Source organism: Bubalus kerabau, chromosome 6 (assembly GCF_029407905.1).
Source record: "Bubalus kerabau isolate K-KA32 ecotype Philippines breed swamp buffalo chromosome 6, PCC_UOA_SB_1v2, whole genome shotgun sequence".
In the NCBI taxonomy this organism is placed as follows: Eukaryota; Metazoa; Chordata; class Mammalia; order Artiodactyla; family Bovidae; genus Bubalus; species Bubalus kerabau.
This window is the reverse complement of record NC_073629.1, coordinates 117,849,224-117,870,431: the sequence shown is the minus strand read 5'-3', so window position 1 is coordinate 117,870,431 and position 21,208 is coordinate 117,849,224. Positions and strand designations below refer to the sequence as shown.

The window sequence follows — 21,208 nt, the reverse complement described above, 5'->3', positions numbered from 1 at the left end:
CTATAGAATTTAATGAGTAGTTGTTGTTCAATCACCCAGTCATGTCCAACTCTTAGGGGCCCCATGGACTGCAGCACACCAGGCCTCCCTGTCCTTCACCATCTCCTGGAGTTTGCTCAAATTCATGTCCATAATGAGATCCCCAATGAAATTATCTAAATCTAACTAGTCAATGTTGATATATAGGAAAGCTATTGATTTCTGTGCATGCATATCTTAATATTTTAAGGAACTTAATTTTCTTGGGCTCCAAAATCACTGCAAATGGTGACTGCAGCCATGAAATTAAAAGATGCTTGCTCTTTGCACAAAAAACTATGACAAATGTAGACAGCATATTAAAAAGCAGAGACATTACTTTGGTGACAAAGGTCTGTCTACTCAAAGCTATGGTTTTCCCAGTAGTCACGTATGGATGTGAGAGTTGGACCATAAAGAAAGCTGAGCACCAAAGAATTGATGCTTTTGAACTGTGGTGTTGGAGAAGACTCTTGAGAGTCCCTTGGAGTGCAAGGAGATCCAACCAATCAATCCTAAAGGAAATCAACCCTGAATATTCATTGGAAGGACTGATGCTGAAGCTGAAGTTCCAATACTTTGGCCACCTGATTCGAAGAACTGACTCATTTGAAAAGACCCTAATGCTGGGAAAGATTGAAGGCAGGAGGAGAAGGGGATGACAGAGGATGAGATAAGATGGTTGGATGGCATCACTGACTCAATGGACATGAATTTGAGCAAACTCAAGGAGATGGTGAAGGACAGGGAGGCCTGGTGTGCTGCAGTCCATGGGGCCCCAAAGAGTTGGACATGACTGGGTGATTGAACAACAACTACTCATTAAATTCTATAGTTTTGCCACTGAGGACAAATAATATTTTACCTCTTTTCCAACATATATACCTTATTAGTGCTTCATGTTTTACTGTATTGCCTAAACATTGCTGACTAAGCATCTTTGTTTTCTTCTGTTAAATGAAAATGCTTCTATTTGTGGTTTTACTATAGAATGTGATGTTAACTGTTTGAAATAGTATTTTTAATGATGCTGAGGAATTATCCTGTTCTTCGGTCTAAGAATTTTGTCATTAGAAATCTTCATAGGATTTAACGAGAAATCAAATGTTTTTTCCTAATTGATCTAGTATTAGCTTTTCTAATTATTAAAGTGAAAGTGAAAGTCACTCAGTCATGTCCAACTCTTTATGACCCCATCAACTATACAGTCCATGGGATTCTCCAGGCCAGAATACTGGAGTGGGTAGCCGTTCCCTTCTCCAAGGAATCTTCCTAACCCAGGGATCGAACCCAGGTTTCCCACATTTCAGGCAGATTCTTTACCAACTGAGTCACCAGGGAAATCTGTGTAATGTTAGAAAAGTATTAGCTTTTCTAATATTAAGCCATCTACAAACCCTGTTTGTTGAATAGTCTTTTACTATGTTGTAGAATTGGAGAAGGCAATGGCACCCCACTCCAGTAATTTTGCCTAGAAAATCCCATGGACGGAGGAGCCTGGTAGGCTGCAGTCCGTGGGGTCGCTAGAGTCGGACACGACTGAGCGACTTCACTTTCACTTTTCACTTTCATGCAGTGGAGAAGGAAATGGCAACCCACTCCAGTGTTCTTGCCTGGAGAATCCCAGGGATGGGGAAGCCTGGTGGGCTGCCGTCTATGGGGTCGCACAGAGTTGGACACGACTGAAGTGACGCAGCAGCATGTTGTAGAATCTGACTTTAAAATTTTACTTACAGTTTTCCATCTATACTGATAAATAAGATTGAACTGTAGCAGGTAGTAGGCATGAAATTGTATTCTTTGTTCTGCCCCCTGTTCTCATAAGCACTGTAATGAATAGTCAAAAGCATTATGAAGGTTGTGATCAAAGTAACATAATGAGAATATTATTTTCATTTATGATTAGAAACAGTCTTGTTAATCTCCTTTTAAAAGTGGGGAAAATTATCTTCATAAATTTGGATAACTGGCCTTTAGCCTTCCTAGATGGTGCTAGTGGTAAAGAATCTGCCTGCCAGTGAGACGAGAGTTGATCCCTGGATTGGAAAGATCCCCTGGAGTAGGGAATGGCAACCCACTCCAGTAATCTTGCCTGGAAAATCCCATGTTCAGAGGCTGGCAGGATACAGTCCGTGGTGCCACAGAGAGTTGGACACAATGAAGTGATTAAGCATAGGACTCTGAAAGAAAGAAAAATAGTGGAACAAGAAGATTCTGATGAATAAGATGGTGAGGAGTGAGTGGTTTGATGAATTAAGCTGTGATTTTGCTGATGGGCTCGTAATGTGGTGACCACACTTGAAGAACACCTGGAGATGGTTTAGGGTAGTCCCCTCAAGCAGAAATGAGCCTCAAACACCCAAATTTGCAACTTGAAAGGCCTTCTGTAAAGATAAAAGAATGGAATCTTGCACTCTGGACTGTGCAGGGTCAAGATATTGAAGAACATCATGGAAAGGGATACTGGGCTGCATCTGGATGCAGGCTTGGAGCAGAGGACTCAGACAAGGAATTCATACGCTTGTGCCTGGTCTTGTAGCTACAGCAGTACTTTCTAAATTGTGCTTCGCAGAGTCCTTGTCCCAGAAGGTTCTGAAAAAAGCAGGGTTCCATGATCAAACAGTTTGGGAAACTGCACCTCGTCCATTTCTCTAAGAACTCCCAATGACATTCACAAGTAAATGCTCCTCAATGCCCATCAGATTGTTCTTGGCTTTTCCTGTGCCCTCTAATTATTTACACTCTTTCCCGAGGCATGTCCATAAAGAAGGCTGAGCATCGAAGAATTGATGCTATCGGATTGTGGTGCTGGAGAAGACTCTTGAGAGTCCCTTGGACTGCAAGGAGATCAAACCAGTCAGTCGTAAAGGAAATCAACCTTGAATATTCATTGGAAGGACTGATACTGAAGTTGAAGCTCCAATTCTTTGGTCACCTGATTTGAAGAGTCGACTCATTGGAAAAGATCCTGATGCTGGGACAGATTGAGGGCAAGAGGATAAGGGGTAAGAGAGGATGAGATGGTTGGATAATATCATCGACTCAGTCTACAAGTTTGAGCAAACTCCAGGAGATAGTGAAGGATAGGGAAGTCTGGAGTGCTGCAGTCCATGGGGTTGCAAGGAGTTGGATATGACTTAGCAACTGAACAACAACAACTAGGCAAGTCTAGTCCCAAGATTTGAAAAATCCCCTCTCTGCTGATGACTCCTAAATCTATACCTTCACCCAGGTCTCTTTCCTGAGTTCCACACAGTTCCCTGGCATCCTGGAGCTTACATTCCAGTGGGGGGTGAAAGTTGCTCAGTCGTGTCCAACTCTTTGCGATTCTGTGGACTATCAGTCCATGGAATTCTCCAGGCCAGAATATTGGAGTGGGTAGGCTTTCCCTTCTCCAGGGGATCTTCCCGACCCAGGGATCAAACCCAGGTCTCCTGTATTGCAGGCGGATTCTTTACTCTGAGCCACAAGGGAAGCCCAATGAGAGATGGTAAATAAAACAAGATCTCTTGTTTCTTAGACAGTAAGTTGAGAAAAATGAGTCAGGAAAGGGAATAGGGATTGTTGAAGGCTGGCAATTTTAAAGAGTGGTCAGGAAGTATTCGCTTCTCCATCACACAGCTGTTTTTATGTTTCTTTAGCTTCTCAAAATTGACAAGGCCTAAATGGAACTCCTTGGCCTTCCTCTTTGACTTCCTGTCTTGACTGCATTTCGCTTTCCCTGTTTCACCAGGCAAGATCTTACCATTGTGTTGTAGTGTGCACCTCAGGCGTGGGGGTCATTTCTGTTACTACACATTAACGTATCTGCTTGGTGTCAACAGATTGATTCTGCTCAAATGATTTTTTTCTATGTACTCCTATAATACCTCAATGTGTTTATTTGAATATTTCATGTAGATAGCACTGTAAAATATTCTCGGCACAAGGAGACTAAATTCCTCTTACCCAGTGAAATGCAGCCTGTGTACCCCAGACCTCTAGCACCCTGTTGGGAATGCTTTCTTAATTATATACACACAACTCATGTCTCCTACCTCAGCACTCTCCAGCTGTCAACACTAGGGATACATACGGATGATATTATCTTGGTTTGCACTTGCTAATACCCTGAAAGCTGGCCTGCTAAACCAGCATTATCTAAAATCCAACATATACAAAGAATAACCCCAAATTAGCAAGTATCGAAATGACTTCTATTTTTGTCCTTGAAGATATTAGAATTGTGTCTACTCTGATCTGTAACTTCTTCAGTTTACTTTTTATTCTAAGAGTGTTGATTCTTACTGTGTTCTATTCCTATTCACTGTGAATAAACCTTCTTTAAGAGGGAAAGAAATATGGGTTGATTTGATAATGCTGAGAAAATGAAAAACTATCCCAAAGTATACAGAAAAATTAGTATAAAATAGTTAAAGATCTACTTTCTCAGTGGGAAAAATAAAAACCACATTGCTGAAGTCTTTCAACATTTCAATTTTTAATTTTTCTAATAGTACATTCTTTAAAAGAAGTTAACAACTTCAGTTTCCCAAATATAAGGATTCAATAATGCGAATGAAAAGCTGTTGTTTTTCAGTGAAGCTGTTGCCTAATTACCCTGGGAAAAAGTATTCTTCTGATTGAACTGATGCAAAAACCCCTTAGAAAAGCTTCATTGTTGCCTGGAAAGAGTCTGCTTAAGGTCACTTTTACTTCTAGACCATCCACTTGTTTCTAGTGAAAGAGTTTTGCTTGGTAATGGCTTGTGGTTCCACAGTGTTTTGTGTATGAAAAGCGTAGACTAAGAGATACTACTGAAGTCACTCAAATTGCAGATTCTGCCACGAAAGGAAGTCCCAACACTGAAACGTTTCCCCTTAATGTTCAGCAAGACACATGGAAAGAGAACTCGAGTCCCACATTTGTCTTTACTCCAATCACCATTTTAAACGGGATGAAGAGGCCGCCGTACTGTCGGAAACAGAGCTCCATGGCCCAGTGTGCTTACTAAACGGCCTGCAAGTGCAGAAGCGGCTGCCCTGGACAGGGTCTCAATCTGCAGACAGAGGCGTCTCATGGCTGCCGGGGCTCCAGGCAAAAGCAGGGTGCTCCCCGGGGTGTTCTCTGAGAAGCAGGGGGAGAAGCAGCGCTCCTGGGCAGCAACAGACCAGCCTACGAACCCGTGCTCTCCACCCACCCATCCGTGTCCTGTTCAGAACTGTCCTTCACTGCTGGGACAAGAGGACGCTCCTGTTGGCTTTCATCTTCTCCAGACGCTTCACTAAGTGGCCGTTGCTCACCTCGAGCTCTTCTGTTTTGTCCAGTGCAGAGCGAAGCTGAAAACAAAGGTGAAAGTCAGCAAGCTTTGATTCTAACCCCACTGAAAATCACAATGATGACTCAGACCCACCAAGATCCTGAAGATACACACATACCTCCAGGTGTGTATATGTATATTTCTTAATTTAAAAAGTAACACAAGGCACGAGATTCTAGCTTCATGAGTAACTAGGGACCCTCCCTTGGGAACCCAGACATGGCACAGTCTTGGGGATCCTGGTGGTCTCACAGAAGGTGAGGAAAACAAACACACAATCAAGAGCTGAGCCAGCCCAGCTGGAAGAGGCGCTCCCCACAGCCCTGTGCAGCTGGGTTTCTGGGTTCTGCAGCCAGAAACCAAAGCAAGAATGCCCGAGGCCAGGATGGTACCCGGGAGCCAGGGCCACAGAGCCTGGGAGACACAGCAGAAGCCACGTCAGTAGGGAGCTGCCTGGATCAGCAGGCAGCGTGCAAGAGTGGGGGTGCCCCAAGGTGGGGGTTCACAGCCCTGTGACTGTGGAGACATGCATCGTCCGAACAGAGTCTGTGGTTCTGGTTCTGATCCAAAACCCTCCAGGTGGCTGGGTGGGGTTCTGAGACAAGTGAAACTCCCCTGCCCTGGCTTTCACCAGCAGACACAGAAGCAAGCCCCTCAGTGGAAATTCCCCCAAGGCGAGCCTGGAGTATTCCTATACATTCAAATCAAGCATAACCTCATGAGACCAAAGACAAGATGGAACGAACCATTTGAGTCAACAGAAGCAAAACAACAGAAACAGACCTCAAAGACTGAACATGCTTTGGTCATCAGTGTGGAAAACAGAACAGCTGCATATGAAATCTTTCATGAAATGAGGCTATGATCAACAAAGGAACTATCAGGAATGAGTCTATTTCAGAACACAGAAGGAGGTGAACTGGAAGATCTCTAAAAACTGTACATTTTGCAACATTGGGAAGTAAGGAGACAGGAAATGGAAATGACAAATGGGCAGAGAAATACTAGAGGGTCCATGAGCAGGTCTGGTATCCTCTGATCAGAGTCCCAGGGGGAAGGTGGACTCGCGGGAAGAGGAGTCACTTAAGGAGATCATGGTTGAAAATTTTCCAACATTTATTTAGAAAAGAGACGTCACAGATCAAAGAAACACGACACATGTCAAGCAGAATAAATAGCAGTAAACCCACATGTATTCGTGTGAGATGTAGAAAATCAAAGGAAAGAGAACAGCAGAGCAGCTAGAGTGGAAAAAAAAAGCCAAAAAATCCTGAGCTTCCTCAGTGGCAAAGAATCCACCTGCAGTGCAGGAAAGGCAGGGGACATGGGCTTGATCTCTGGGTCGGAAGATTCCCTAGAAAAGGAAATGGCAGCCCACTCCAGTATTCTTGCAGGGGAAAGCCCATGGGCAGAGGAGCCTGGTGGGCTATGGTCCATGGGGTTGCAAAAGAGCGGGAACGACTAAGCACACACGTGAGCAAAAAACAGAATGATAGGCTTTTTAGGGAACCCCTCCTTTACGATGTGAGCAAGGCCCCTCAGAGTGGCCTGGAAGACCAACAATGAATGGTTTAGCGGCAGACTTCCGGGCAGCAGATCCTCACCCTGCTCTCCCAACCGGAATATCATTACCCATTCTTTTCCTAGAAATAGCCTAGAAAATTTACCTCTCTTTGGAGTTTCCGTTTTTCAGCTTTAAGTTCATCTTCTATTTTTTCAGCATTTTCAGCAGCCTGTTTATAACGTGATACTTGACTTTCTAACCTTATGACCTGGAAGGAAAGGAAAAAAAAAAATCACATGTATAAATTGATAGGCCTGTTTTCTCTCCCCGACTGCTTGCTTATATTTGTGATCCGAGCATGTAAAGTAATAAAAGGAGAGAAGACTGCAGCAAGAATGATGATCTAGGATGTGGAGCTGTCCCATAGGTTCTAGCCACGCAAGCTGTTTGTTCACACTTACGAGCAACCCAGTACTGGCACCTATCAGGGACTCATTTCCTCTCTGACCCTTGTCCCAAGTATGGTTCCCACCGTGCTGACCCTGGGACACCATCCTCTCTGATGAGAGTCGATCCTGCAGAACAGCCTGGCAAAGCAACGGCTCCCTCAGGACCTCAGCTTCCATCCGATCTCTTCCAGAGGTGGTGGGGTGAGGAAGCAGGAAGGGAGGAGAGAGACAAGGGACTCGGGGGGACAGAAGGCGGCTTTGGGTGGCATCTGGGGCTAGAGATGGATTCTGCTGCCCTCAAAGGCATGCTTCCAAACACACATTGCTTTGAAGGTGGGCTTCTCATTTTCGTTTCTACAAAATTTCTCAGAAGTTCCAGCCACATATACCCATGATGGAGGGGGGGCAAGAGGACCTGTTTTTATTTCTCCCCTCTGTTAGGACACAGTCTGTCCCAGGGCCCAGCACACTATAGGTACGAGTGCCCCAAATCAGGAGATCAGAGCGAGCCCCGGGCTGGGAGGGAAAGAGGGAAAACCCAGGCAAGAGGGAGATCCCTGCATCAAGTGTTTGGTGATTAACCATTTTTTTGTTTGTTTGTTTAAAGAACTTTCAAGAAAACTCCCCAGCCACATTAGGTACTTTCTTCAACTAATCTTGTTTATAAAGGATTGTTGTTGTTTAGTCACTAAGTAATGCCTGACTCTTGCAACCCTGTGGACTTCTCTGCAACCCACCAGGCTTCTCTGACCATGGGATTTGTCAGGCAAGAATACAGGAGTGGGTTGCCAGTTCCTTCTCCAGGGGATTGTCATGACCCTGGGATTAAACCCACATCTCCTGCATTGGCAGGTGGATTCTTTACCTCTGAGTTACCAGGGAAGCCCTGTAAAGGATTGGCATCGATTATAAGTGTCTGACTCTGTGACCCCATGGGCTGTAGCCCACAAGGCTCCTCCATCTGTGGGATTCTCCAGGCAAGACTACTGGAGTGGGTTGCCATTCCCTTCTCCAGGGGATCTTCCCAACCCAGGGATAGAACCAGGGTCTCCCACACTGCAGCCCGACTTTTTACAGTGGGAGCCACAGGGAAGGCCCACTAACAGCCCAGATCCTAGCAGTGGCCTTTCCTCCCTATGTCCTCTCCTTGCGGGAAATGCTTGGAGAGACTTGCTGCCTTGTTTATCCTCCTTTGGACCTTTTTTGGTTCTAAAATTCTCTGCCTCTTTCTGTCCTCAGCCTTTGAAGGGTGAGTTCTTTCTAGCAAATAAAAAACTTCAGTTAAATCATTGGCTGGGCTGCCCGTGATGGCTTAAAAGTGTGCACGTACATTTTGTTCTAATGCAGTTATCTCTTGCTCAGATTTTGCAAGTTTAAATTTGAGGTCGCTGATCTGTCTGTTGGCATCCCCTAAAGGTTGAAAGAGAAGGAAAATTTGTTAAGCTCTCGGGGCTTTTCAAATGTTAAAACAATAGTTACTGGGAACCAAGCCCTTAACCATGTAATCTTCTTGCCTGTGGCCCCACAACTCAGGAGGTGCTCTCACCCAGCAGGGAGAGCACCCTAGAGCAAAGAAGACGAAGAAATGGTGGGGGAACGGGGAGTAGGCAGAAAGACTGGGCACGCTTTTATCCCTTTAAGCCTCTTTCTTGTTTTGTTGTTGCTGTTGTTCAGCCGCTAAGTCATGTCTGACTTTGAGACCTCATGGACTGCAGCCCTCCATTCTTCCCTGTCCTTCACTGTCTCCTGGAGTTTGCTCAAGCTCGTGTTTTTTGAGTCGGTAATGCTATCCAACCATCTCATCCCGTCACACCTTGTCCTCCTGCCCTCAATCTTTCCCAGCACTATGGTCTTTTCCAAAGAGTCAGCTCTTCACTGATATATTTACAATATCAGGCATGCATTATTTTGTAACTCTGGGTGAAAAATTATCTCTAAGCTTGAAATTCCTCTTGAGTTCAGGAGATTTTTCCATAAATAGTTTTAGTGTTTATCTGTGGGAGCGTGCGTGCTCAGTCACGTCCGACTCTTTGCAACACTTTGGATTGTAGCCCGCCAGGCTTCCTCTGTCCATGGGATTTCCCAGGCAAGAATATTGGAGCAGATCGCCATTTCCTACTCAGTTTACTGGCACAGAAAAATACCTTCTGACTTCCCCATACAGTCAGCAGATCCGAAGACTGTGTCCAGCATAGCAAATGTGGTTTCATCTGGTGGTACCCTGGTGCTCATTCTGGGGCACCTGTTCTGTCTCCTAGGCTCAGACAGAAACATGCTTGTCCTGCCCACTGCCCATCCTTGTCCCAGCCCACGAAGAAACAGCTTTCTGCTTCTGTACTCAAGGGCTCCTGGGAGAACGTGGGGAACACTGGCCACTCCTTGCCATGATAGTTTTCTCCGCCTGCACTAGTACACTAAAAACCACACACGGCTGAGGGATTCCTTCTACATGAGGATTGACATTTACTCTGTAGATCCATCGCGTGCACGTCCGTCCCATTTTGTAAGACACCGTCTTCCGGGTGCAGAGTGTCTAATCTGATATTCTTCTGTCTCTCTTCCAGCTGCCCCTTGAGTTTCTTAATCTGAAAACATCCACCAAAAAAGTACATTAATTTCTCTATTTTAAATGAGACTGGAGCTTATCAGAAAGGAAGGCGCATGTCAAGTCAAACCCCACGCCCCACAAGTACAGTCTGATGTTGTCCTGCCATCACTTCGCGTTTCTCTAAGGTAAAGAGTTACGTAAAGAAGCCGGAGAGAAATACAGAAAAATGTTACAACCCACTGGGAAGATGGGGAGCCTCTCTTTTGATTTGTTTGTCAAGGAACAAACCCAAATAATAAACAAATGAAAAACCTTCTGCCAGTGAGCACTCTTCTTTGAAAGTAATAGTATAATGGATGAAAATGAGACTATATTTACAGTATCAGGCATGCATTATTTTGTAACTCTGGGTGAAAAATTATCTCTAAGGCTGAAATTCCTCTTGAGTTCAGGAGATTTTTCCATAAAATAGTTTTAGTGTTTATCTATGTATGCGTATGCACTCAGTCATGCTCTGACTCTTCGTGACACTTTGGCCTGGAGCCCACCAGGCTCCTCTGTCCATGGGATTTCCCAGGCAAGAATTCTGGAGCAGATTGCCATTTCCTACTCCAGGGGATCTTCCCGATCCAGGGATCGAACCTGCATCTCCTGCTTTGCCAGGCAGATTCTTTACCGGCTGAGTCACCGGGGAAGCCGAAGTGTTTATCTACAAGTTCATAAATCTGTATACAATTATGTTTGCTTTATTCACTAAAAAGCCAGATAGGCCACCAGGAGCCTTCCAGGCACAGAAGCACTGTCCCCAGCAGAACCCCATCAGGTTGCAGCTTTGCCACCTGCAAGGGGTTGGCGTCTACATGGCTTTCTTCCCTCTGAGAGAGACATACACATAGCAGTTGGGATTGCAATTAACAGCTGTGTGTGTGTGTGTGTGTGTGTGTAGAATTTTCTGTTGTGCAATGGGGAGTCTCCCAGCCCTGGTCCTGTTAGCCTCCAATCTCTGCGGGCTTGTTGGAAGTCCTCCCCACTGCCAGTGACAGGAGCAGAACAGACCCACGTTGATATACAGACCATTGGTGCACACTGCTTTGGAAAGCAAGTACGGAATTACCACAGACACAGGTTTACAGAAGATCACAGACACTTCAAGAGAATTCTCTCACCACATTTAGTGGTTTACCCAATTTTGAGAGAAATCTTCAAAACTTGAAAAAAGTGAGGCAGATACCTTTGATTAGGCTTATGAGGGAAAATGAGGAGAATCGAGTTTCCTTAGAAAGTGATTGTGGAATAATTTCTTAATAATACTACCTTGCATATGAAAAAGGGCTTCCCTGGTAGCTCAGTTGACAAAGAATCTGTCTGGAATGTGGAGACCTGGGCTTGACCCCTGGGTTGGGAAGATCCCCTGGAGAAAGGAAGGCTACCCGCTCCAGTATTCTGGCCTGGAGAATCCCATGGACTGTATAGTCCATGGGGCCACAAAGAGTTGGACACGACTGAGCGGCTTTCACTATCCCACTATGAAAAAGACCAAAGCATACAACTGTGTAGGATTTCTTGAGGCAGAAGAGATCAAGGTAGGTAAACAGCAGTGAAAATGACTTGGATCAGCTATAAGCAAGAAATATCTGCCAGACAGCAGTGCTGATCACTGAGAGATTACAAAACCGACTTAAAAAAAAAAATTTTTTTTTTGCATGTGGGACCTTAATTCCCCAACCCGGGATTGATAGTGCTCCGCTTGCATTGGAAGGTGCACTCTTAACCACTGGACCACCAGGGAAGCCCCAAACTGACCTTGATGGGCAGGCAGATGAGGAAGGGTGTTGGAATGTCTCAGGAACACCCTTGCCTCTCAATGTTTATTCAAGGTCTTTTACCCAAATCTTTTATTTAAGCAGCAATTCATGTAGAGTGTGCCAAATTCAGAACATGGCCTTGAATCTCTGGGACATCCTAAGTCCAGTATGACTTCTGATGTCTCACTTGGATAAAAACATTAAGAACACTGGTTGGCTTAATGTTATCTTCAGGCATGATGCATCAGGGCTTTCCTGATGAAGCAAGAAGCTAGAGTGGGGAGGGTCCCAGTTTCAGGTTTCCCATTCCAGAACTTGAAAAGTAATAAAAAAGATTGTTACCTGTTCCAATAAGCATTCCCGTTCGTCAATAAGCTTTTTCAACCTAATATCTAAAGAAATCAGAAAGATAACAGGTTTAGGTGACTCGGTGAATGCCTCTTTAGGCAGATGGCTAAACCGCAGAATGAGCACTGGGGTTAGTGAAACTGATGATGGTATTATGCACGTACCACAGTGAATGAGGCCACAGACAGGATGGGGAGGAATTCAGCCAAGGGAGGGCTGAGCCGCGTCAACCTCCCACACATGCTTGTCTCGTAGGGCAGTATCCGGCCGCATGCAAGCAGGCTAATCTTCTACTTTGGGTTAGCATGCAAGAGCTCTAAGGCCAAACCACACTGCAACACAAGATCTCACAGGCTTCACGGTTTAACATCATTAGCAAGGTATTACAAACACACCGAGTATCACGACCAGATTTAACCAGCATTTTCATTAGCCTTGACTCTCCGAGTTTCTACCCCAGACGTGTGTATCTTCTTCATTTCTCTCAAAGACTCACCCACGTCAGAGCTGTTTACGGACCCTACGTGTGCCGATGACGCACCGGCTAACCCACTTGTGAGGAGCTGCTCTTCTTTGGAGGAAGAACGAAGCAATAGCTCAAGTTCCTGTCACTCCTCCCACCCCAGACACAGAAGTTTGCATGTACGTAAGCACCCAGAGTTGGAGCAAGCTCTGGGAGATGGTGGAGGACAGGGAAGCCTGGCGTGCTGCAGTCCATGGGGTCGCAAAGAGTGCGACACGACTGAGTGACTGAGCTGAACGGAAGCACCCAGAAATCCCCCCAACGTCTCTGTGAAGGGGTGTCGAGGAATACGGTCTCTAGAGTACAGGGGGAAACTAAGACTGGGGAGGACTTTAGGGGCAACATGCTACCCCTGTTTTTCCAGGCAACATCAGGACGAGCTGATGCTGACGGACGCCCGCGTGTGCTCTGGTGTGCCCCGGCGACTCACACTACCGCCCACGAAACCCCACGGGGGGCGCTGTTGCCACACTCCCCCCTACAGGGGAGGACCCCGGCCCGGCAGCTTTCCTGAGGCCCCGGCCGCACCCCTGACCACTGCGCTCACTGTTTGCCTAAACCTGGCTGTCTGAGTCAGACCGACTCCTGGCCTGAGGCTCCTATTCCCAAGGGGCAGCGCTCTCACACTGCCCAGATTTTGATTAGATGTGTGAAATGGAAAATTCATAAAAGACACACCTTCGTTTGCATTCTTGCAAAGTCATCTATCCTAATACAAATTACATGCTTTCTCATTTGCTTTTCCCAACATCCTAAGTTGCTATTTTGAAAGGCATAACAACGAAATAAATGAAAGCAGAAAATGTTATGTGTAAGACATATTTATCATCCTTCTGAGTTCCATTTTAATTGACATACAAATTTCTTCTGACAGATGTTTTATTCTGTCCTTTCCATAAATGCACCCAACACTGAAACAAAAATTTAAAAAAATTAAAAACCTGACTCTCATACAATATCACTTTTAATATTATCCTGTATATTTAATACTCCTATATACAGTAACCACAGGCATAAGAAACACCAAATATAACAGAAAGGGACTTGAGGCTCATGGGTCCATTTACAATTTATTATTATTTTTTCTATTAGAAGTTTTCAAATATCAAGTAAAAAATGTTAAAATGTAATAACAGTGCTAGCAATAAAAAAACAAGGGTAATGTGACCTTTAGTCTTACAGTGGAAACATGAAAAATAAAGAGAGAAATGTGAGAAATTTTAAAGCAGAATTGGAGAAGATTAAAACTAGATAGTTTTAGGAAACTGGAGAAGAGAAAGAAGCAAAATTGTCTGATATAAAGAAAATGAGCACTGTAGTCAGAGAAAGACAAACAGTGTGTGTTATCACATATAACACACACTGCAAGAATAAAACAAACGAATGAATTTAACAAAATGGAAACAGACTCACAGGTGCTTATCACTCGGGAGAGGGAAGGGAGAGGAGCAAGATGGAGAAGATGAAAAGGTATGAAATACTCGGTATAAAAAGGCTAAAGGATACATTGTATAGGTCAGGGAATAAAGTGTAACCTATAAAAATACTGAACTATGTTTTTATATATGTTTTACATCTGAAACTAATATAATATTGTAACTCAACTGTACTTCAATAAAAAAAGAAAAGGAGTACCACTTTTTTACAGCTTTAAAAATCAACAAGTCTAACTTGTCAGGGGAATAGTAAGGCCCGACTGGTAATCACTGTGATACTCAGCAAGGATGTCTCAAACTTATGCTCACTAAGCAACCCTACTCACCACTGGTCTCTGACACCCAAAAGATGAACATTTAAGAAAATTAAGTCACAAAGTCTAAGACTCAAAGTGTTTTTTTATATCAGGAAGTTAAAAATAACTGGAAATTAAAGTTATTTTTAGTAATATTGTCAACAGTTTACCTTTGTAAACAAATTTGGTTTTTATATTGGGTTGGCCAAAAAGTTCGCTTGGGGTTTTCCATAAGATCGAATGGAAAAACACAAATGAGATTTTTGGCCCACTCACCCGCTATATTAAATCCCAACACACTTTCTGGTGTGAACTTTAGAGACCTGTGAAATGAGGAACAAAGTGGCGAGACCATAGAGACAGTCAAGGGAGCAGCAAGCAAGCAGAGGGCCGCCAGCCCTGCCCTGGGGGACCCGAGCGCTGTGACTGCGGCTGGCGGGGCTACAGCAAGGTCGACCACCAGCAACAAGCACGCCTCTCTCTCGTGCGTCACTTGGATCTAAGCCTCATCACCACTCTGAGAGGCAGGTTCTAACCCCGATTTCAGACAGTACAGTGAGGCACAGAGAGGGTAAATAGCTTACTTTTAATAATGATGATCTTCATCCTTAGGCTAATTTCTCCCATCCTTAGGCCTCCCCACCCCACTGCAGAGAAAAGTCATCTCCCCCCGTGTTCATGAAGTCAATGATCATAAGACAGGTCTCGAGAAAGCCACTGAGTGTGGCCCTCTCTCTGCTTCCTCCTTGCACTGACTTAGTTTGATCTTAATCCAGGTGGTCAGTTTCCATCTTGCCTACGCCAGGACCACCCCTCCTTCCTATAAAGGGGGAACTGGGACAGGACAGGCTGCTGATGGTGATTCTTTTTTTCTCCTGCTTACAGAGAAGGCAATGGCACCCCACTCCAGTACTCTTGCCTGGAAAATCCCATGGACGGAGGAGCCTGGTGGACTGCGGTCCATGGGGTTGCACAGAGTTCGACACGACTGAGCGACTTAGCAGCAGCAGCAGCAGCACGGGGCCAAAGAGGTCTGTACAGATGCCTTGCACCAGCCGCTGTTTCAGGTCAGCTGAACAGCTGAAGCCTTTCATGTCTTGAAAAATACACACGTCTTTGAATTAAGAGGGGCAGAAAGGGTGAAAGGGGTTTTTCTCCTGATAGTTTTCCCTATGTAAGATCATCACACCGAATAAGTACGTATTCCTAATGTAACACACTCACAAACACCCCTTCCTTTCCTTTTGGAGCCAATGTTCGGAATGAGTCATACTGTTGTTTTGAATCTCGTTTCGATGGTCATGCTGGCATGTTGCACAAAGGGGTCTCCTGGGAAAGGAATCTATCAATAGAAAACAGGAAACCCTAAACTACCTAAACCCCCAGAAGCAGCATTCCAGGGTCCCAGTAACAGTGGAAATTTAAATGCTGAGGTCACTAGGTTCCATTAACTAGAAATACTCAATGTTACAGAAAGTAATTCGTAAACACTCTTTTCAAAAATTTAACTGCTTCCCAACCTTTTTATGTGAGAAAATAGCCTATAATTCAAAATTCTCCGTACCTTTCTCTATCTTTTAAAATAAACTCATAATTATACTTACTTATACTTTGAAGGGAAGATTAACATTTTACGCACAGTCGCTATGTTCTGGTTTGAGGCTGAAAAATATCCCAGCTTTTTGATTTAAAGAATCAGTGATCGATCCATGTTTTTCTCTGTCTGCATTATAGTGAAACCTCAGCGGTCCAGGTTACTCTGGGGATGTGTTTGGTGGGTAACCTTTGGATTCTTTTCTGAGTCTGACTCGTTTGATATTGAGATCTTTCCAAATTGCCTTATATATTAGGTTGGGCAAAAAGTTCATTCCAGTTTTTCCATAAGATGGTACAGAAAAACTCAAATGAACTTTTTGGCCAACTCAATACTGCCATGCCTTCCAACACCAGACACACCAGAGGCAACGATTTCTTGGTGATTCAGGGGCTTCACCTGCACGTTCATTACTGGGTGGGGCTGTAGTGTCATCTCGTCCTCAGAGGAGAGTCACTGATGTTCATAATGAAGGCTCTTAGATGATCAAGAATCGTTTGACCCCTTAGAATCCTTGTCTTCTCTTTCGCTCCCTTTCAAATTCTCAGCTCCTGTACTCCTAGAGGCTGGTCCCATGTGCTTGCTCCCAACACCTTCCATGTAGGAGGTGATCTGCATGCTCATTGATTAAATGCAGGGGTGAACAGGTGAGACTGCTGAGGGATGGGAAGTGTATTGCAGTGCCCTTAAATGTGCTGTTGAACATGGGAAACAGAGGAAAGACTTTAAAAGGCTTTTATGAGCTCACCATAGAGTGAGTTCAGCTCCTGAATCACTTCCCCAGAGGCCTTAAAAGGTCGGATGGAGGGCTGCTTCACAGAGTGCATTCCAGTCCCAGCACAGCTTTGCTAAAGTTAGAGACACAACTTGCAAGTCTGTGGTGGCCCTCCGTCCTGATGGTCTAGAAGGCCTCTAGTTTCCAACGCACGCGGTGTAAGTGGACAGAACTGGTCCGTCCCATCGTCCCCTGCTTCAGGAGAGGATGAAGAAATAGTGTTTATTTGAAATTCCCATCATCCTCTTCGAAACAGTCTAAATGTTGGCACCTGTAAGCACCCCTAAGCACGGAATGGAGACTTTCCTCAACTGAGCTCTTGATCAGAACCACAGATCACAGGAGATCCTCTGAGGAAAAGACCTTGCTCAAGGACGGTCCGACACTGGCACCAGGGTGGATGCCAGGAGCGGAGCTACTCACTGCCGGCAAAGGCTGTGAAGCAGTTCTTCACAGAACGCCGACTGGGAATTAGCAGCCCAGAAATAGACAGAAGTAGGTTAAAGATAGCATTATGTAGCCACAACCAGAATTCAAGTAGCACGAGAGTGAAGTCACAGGCTTGTAAAATTATAAAGTGTCTTTATTTCAATGACATAGTAACACTTCCGTTTGCCTCAAGTTTTGTTGAGGTTTTTGGTCTTTTTTGCACTCAATTATACCTTGTAACAGTAATACGAAGTCATGTGATCTCATAAAGTGTCAATAGCATTCACACTGTACATCCCCTTGTAATATTTTACAATGATTTTTATTTAACTTTACAATTATTTTTAAATGTTTCTTCATATAGAAAATATATACTTTGTTTAGGAGGATCGAAACAACAAATTTTCACTTAGAATATACTGAAAAACAACAAATGAAAATATACCAAAATACCAACAGTGATTCAACTATTAAAAATATCCTGTTAGACTCTACTCAGCAGTTTGCACAAGGGTCCTTTTGTGTTACTCTACTGAATAATGATTAGACAAATACAAAGAGAACTGATTTTAAGGTTAAAAAAATAAATTTCAGAAATGATTCTCCCTGCCCAAATACTGCAGTAGGAAATGCAATTACAACATATATCTCTTCCAGAACAAAAAAAGTCTTTGTATAAAATAACTTTGGTACATAATTGGCACAAAGTCAAAATCTCCTACAAAATAAATTCAGGTATCCTCAAGAATGAAATCGAAAAGTATTGGTCCGAAGTAAGATACTTGTATGAGGTAAATGCAAGTAAGCTATTTGCTATCCCTCATGTGATAAATTATTGTCCTAAGGTGCAAATCTCATGACTCAGTGACCTATACACTGCTTTGCTGTTTATGTCTTTTTAAATAAAATACCATACAGGTTATATTACACATATCAAAATCAAATATGAATGCACATATGTTTAAACGAGACCATTTAAAAATTATAATGTGGAAATCTCAGGATACTATTTGGTCCTTTCAGTTAGATGCTGATACATTTGGTCAAGAATATGCACATTCATATCAGCTTAAGGCAAAAGCTAAATGTTTGGATTTTCATTTTAAGCAGAAACAAAACAGTATACATCGCTGTCTGATACTTCTGGAATGCTCCCCGTTAGAACTTACTCTGATAACAGAAGAGTCTTTCTCACCGGGGTGATCATTTTAATGATGAAATAGAAATCTACAGGTAACAGTCTATATAGCTTGAAGGAGTACATAACCTGGTGGCTGATTGTCATTCGGTGCATCTATACCGGCCTAGAACATTCTCTGAGTCTCTCCCAGCTGACTTACTGTGCAGTCCTGGCCCCTCCCCGGGACCCTGCCCCGACCTATGACATGGTGCAGTCCTCTTTGTTTCTGCCCTTCCCGGTCCCACCTGTCTTCTCTTCCTTGCTTTCTGAATTAAAGTCCCCCACCTTGTCTGCTGCTGCCAGGCCATCGTTCTCTAGAGGAATGCTGTCTGAAAACTCTCTGACTGTCTGACCTAGATTTTCTGGCATCACATGCCCTTCTGCGGCTTCTGTGTGAGAGGCATCGTTAGTGTCCTTTGCGGGACTTCCATCTTCAAGCAGGGTGCTGCTGGGCACTTCTGTATTCTCTGGACCTGGAGGACCGCTGGAAGCACCGCCATCTTCCTCAGCCTCATCTTTTATAGCACCTTCGTCTAATTCTTTATTACTGGTGCCTGACGACTGAATCATATTATCTTCAAAATCCAATGTGTCTCCACCAGCCTTAGTGTTTACAGCAGCATCGTCTTGGTCAAGTTTTCCATCCAGTTCAATTTTCGGATTTTCTGGACCACCACTATTTCCACTGCTCTCTGCTACGCTGTTCTGTTTTGGGCTCTTAGTGACCTCGTCCTGGGCATCTACAACCGGTTTTTCATCAGTGTCTTTTTCCAGCTCTTCTTTCACTTCACTTAAACCTGGGTTCTGAAATGTTAATTCTTTCTGAACATCTTTGAGCTCTACAGGTGCCGCTGATTTTTTCTTCTTGTTTTTCTTTTTCTTGCTCTTCGTCTTCTTCTGCGACGAATCCAGTGCCTCTCCCTGTTGGTCATTCTCCTCACTGGGGTCTTTCACATCCAGGGGTTCACTTTCAGCATCTTCCACCCTTGGGTCCGTCACCTCCTGAGGTCTGCTTTCGGCTTCTGGAGGACGAGGGCTGGTTTGGACCTCTGGCTCAATTGGTTTCTCCTCCCTTAAGTTTCTCCCTTCATCCTCCTCCGCCTCCTCGTTCTCCCCGCTTGCCTCTGTGCTCTGAACTGGGGCCTCCCTGGGCTCAGCTACCTCCCGGTTGGCAAGTTCTTTCTCTACATCCTGCCCTGCGCTGGGGTCTGACGCCTCTGGGGCGTCCGCCAGGCGTTTTTCACGGTGACTCCCTGGGTCATCACCGTCACTTAGAGGACTTGAGGCTGCAGGGCCCCCCTGCGCCCCCAGCCCAGTGAGCCCTGCCTCTGGCTCAGCCTTTGTGGGGCTCCCACTCTGCTTGCAAGGATCTTCACTGCTCTCCCTTTCAGCCTCAGATATCTGTGGAAGAGCAGACTCCTGACATGGTTTTGTGCTCTTTTCTTCCAAGTTAGCCTTCAAATCTTCCTGTTTTCCTTTTTCCCGTTCTTCGGCAGATTCTTCCCTTTGGTTTTCGATATCCAAAGCATTACCACTGCCCTGCCCAATCCCAGGATCTGGGATTTCACCAACTAGTTCACTGTTTATGACCTCACTTGACTCAACCTGCTGGGTGTCTGCAAGGAAGGAAGCGGTTTCTAGAATTCGGCTTTGAACCTCCTCCTCGCTCTCGGAATTGACTAATGTTCCCGGGGAGGGGGCACCGTCCGCAGAGGCTCTCTGGTCCTCGGCACTGTCACCAGGGTGTGACGCCTCTGTGTCCACACAGCTCTCTCCTGGGTCCTCCTTGTGCTGTCTTTGCTCAGTGCTCTGCAAGATTGCTCTTTTCCCCTCATGCTCCACCATTTCATTTTTCACCTCCACTTCATTGGCTCTTCCTAAAAGACCATTGAGAAAATTGAAGGGACCCCATGATGTGGTTGACCATACAACAGAAATTACAACGTAAACACATGTTCTCTTTCCCAGCCAACCCCGCTCCTAGAGATAGAGAGCCATCAGAGAAGCACACGGACAGAAGCCTTTGCCAGTTCTGTGCGGCCAAGCAGCCATCGCGTGAGCACACGCGGGGTCAGCAGAGGCCACTGCGCCACGTCAGGGGCCAGAGGGGCTGCTGGTGCCATGTGGGGTGAACGGACTCTCAAAGGGGAACTTTTAACAGACAAGGAAGAGCTCCGGATCAGACAGCCCAGCCGTCCAAGATGAGGGGTTTCAGAATGACTCAGGGTTTGTGGTCCCCATTATCATTTCTGGGTGCACAAGGGGACCACGCCTACTCTTCCAGGGGTTGAACTGCGCTGCACACTACCCAGCTCTAAGGGCAGCCTTCAGATCGTTTTTAAAAGAAACATTCAGTTCATCTGAAGAAACTCAGCCTCGAGGTCCATCTCCAGGAAGCCACTTTGGAAACAGCTCGTGGAGGTAAAGAGAACTCCACCTCCGCCCCTAATCCCTGTCTTCCTGGGGAAGCAGCCTGTGCCTTCCACACCTCTGTTCCTTTCCTGGGGGGCGGGAGCCGATGCCTCCAATCAAGAGACCACGTAGTCACACATAAACCGTTCACTGATTAAAGCCTTAGGAATGAAGCAATCTGTTACTGCTTGGAAAGGAAGAATCACATTTTGGGTTTTCCCAACACAAACAACACCGCGGTGCAGAGCTGCCACGCCACTGAAAGTCACAGCTTGGTGGCTTAGGACCAGCGGTCTCCAGGGAGAAGTGGACACACAAGCAGGATTCCATTTACAGTCACCTCTGCTTCACCCCTTAAAAATCTCTAGTATTGCGTCTGTTTTATAATGTACATTTTATATTAATTAGATATTACACATATAAATGAAAAATAAACGTATGTATTTGGAAGTTCCCACAATTCTTTACTAACAGGGATATACGATCCAAAAATACGTGGATGCACAAAATTCATGTTTCTAGTTCTTTAAGTGTTTGTTACACAGCAGTTATCAAGCATGTATAAAATGTATAAGAGCAGCAGGATGCATCC

General features: G+C 44.8%; 1 protein-coding gene across 31 annotated transcripts in view; it reads right to left on the bottom strand.

The window, feature by feature from the left end:
* Nucleotides 1–4,478: 4,478 nt before the first annotated feature.
* The window catches only part of LRRFIP1 (LRR binding FLII interacting protein 1), a 161,595-nt gene continuing 144,865 nt past the window's right edge, over nucleotides 4,479–21,208 (bottom strand). For 27 of the 31 annotated variants that reach the window (XM_055586547.1, XM_055586554.1, XM_055586560.1 and 24 more), the window contains one exon: nucleotides 17,158–20,081. In XM_055586547.1, the coding sequence (XP_055442522.1) occupies nucleotides 18,403–20,081 (1,679 nt within the window). In that variant the 3' untranslated portion in view covers nucleotides 17,158–18,402. Of the gene's footprint in view, nucleotides 5,337–6,984; nucleotides 7,090–8,600; nucleotides 8,681–9,737; nucleotides 9,856–11,965; nucleotides 12,016–17,157; nucleotides 20,082–21,208 lie in introns of those variants that run through there. The other 4 variants (XM_055586572.1, XM_055586576.1, XM_055586577.1 and 1 more) reach the window with 1 other exon arrangement.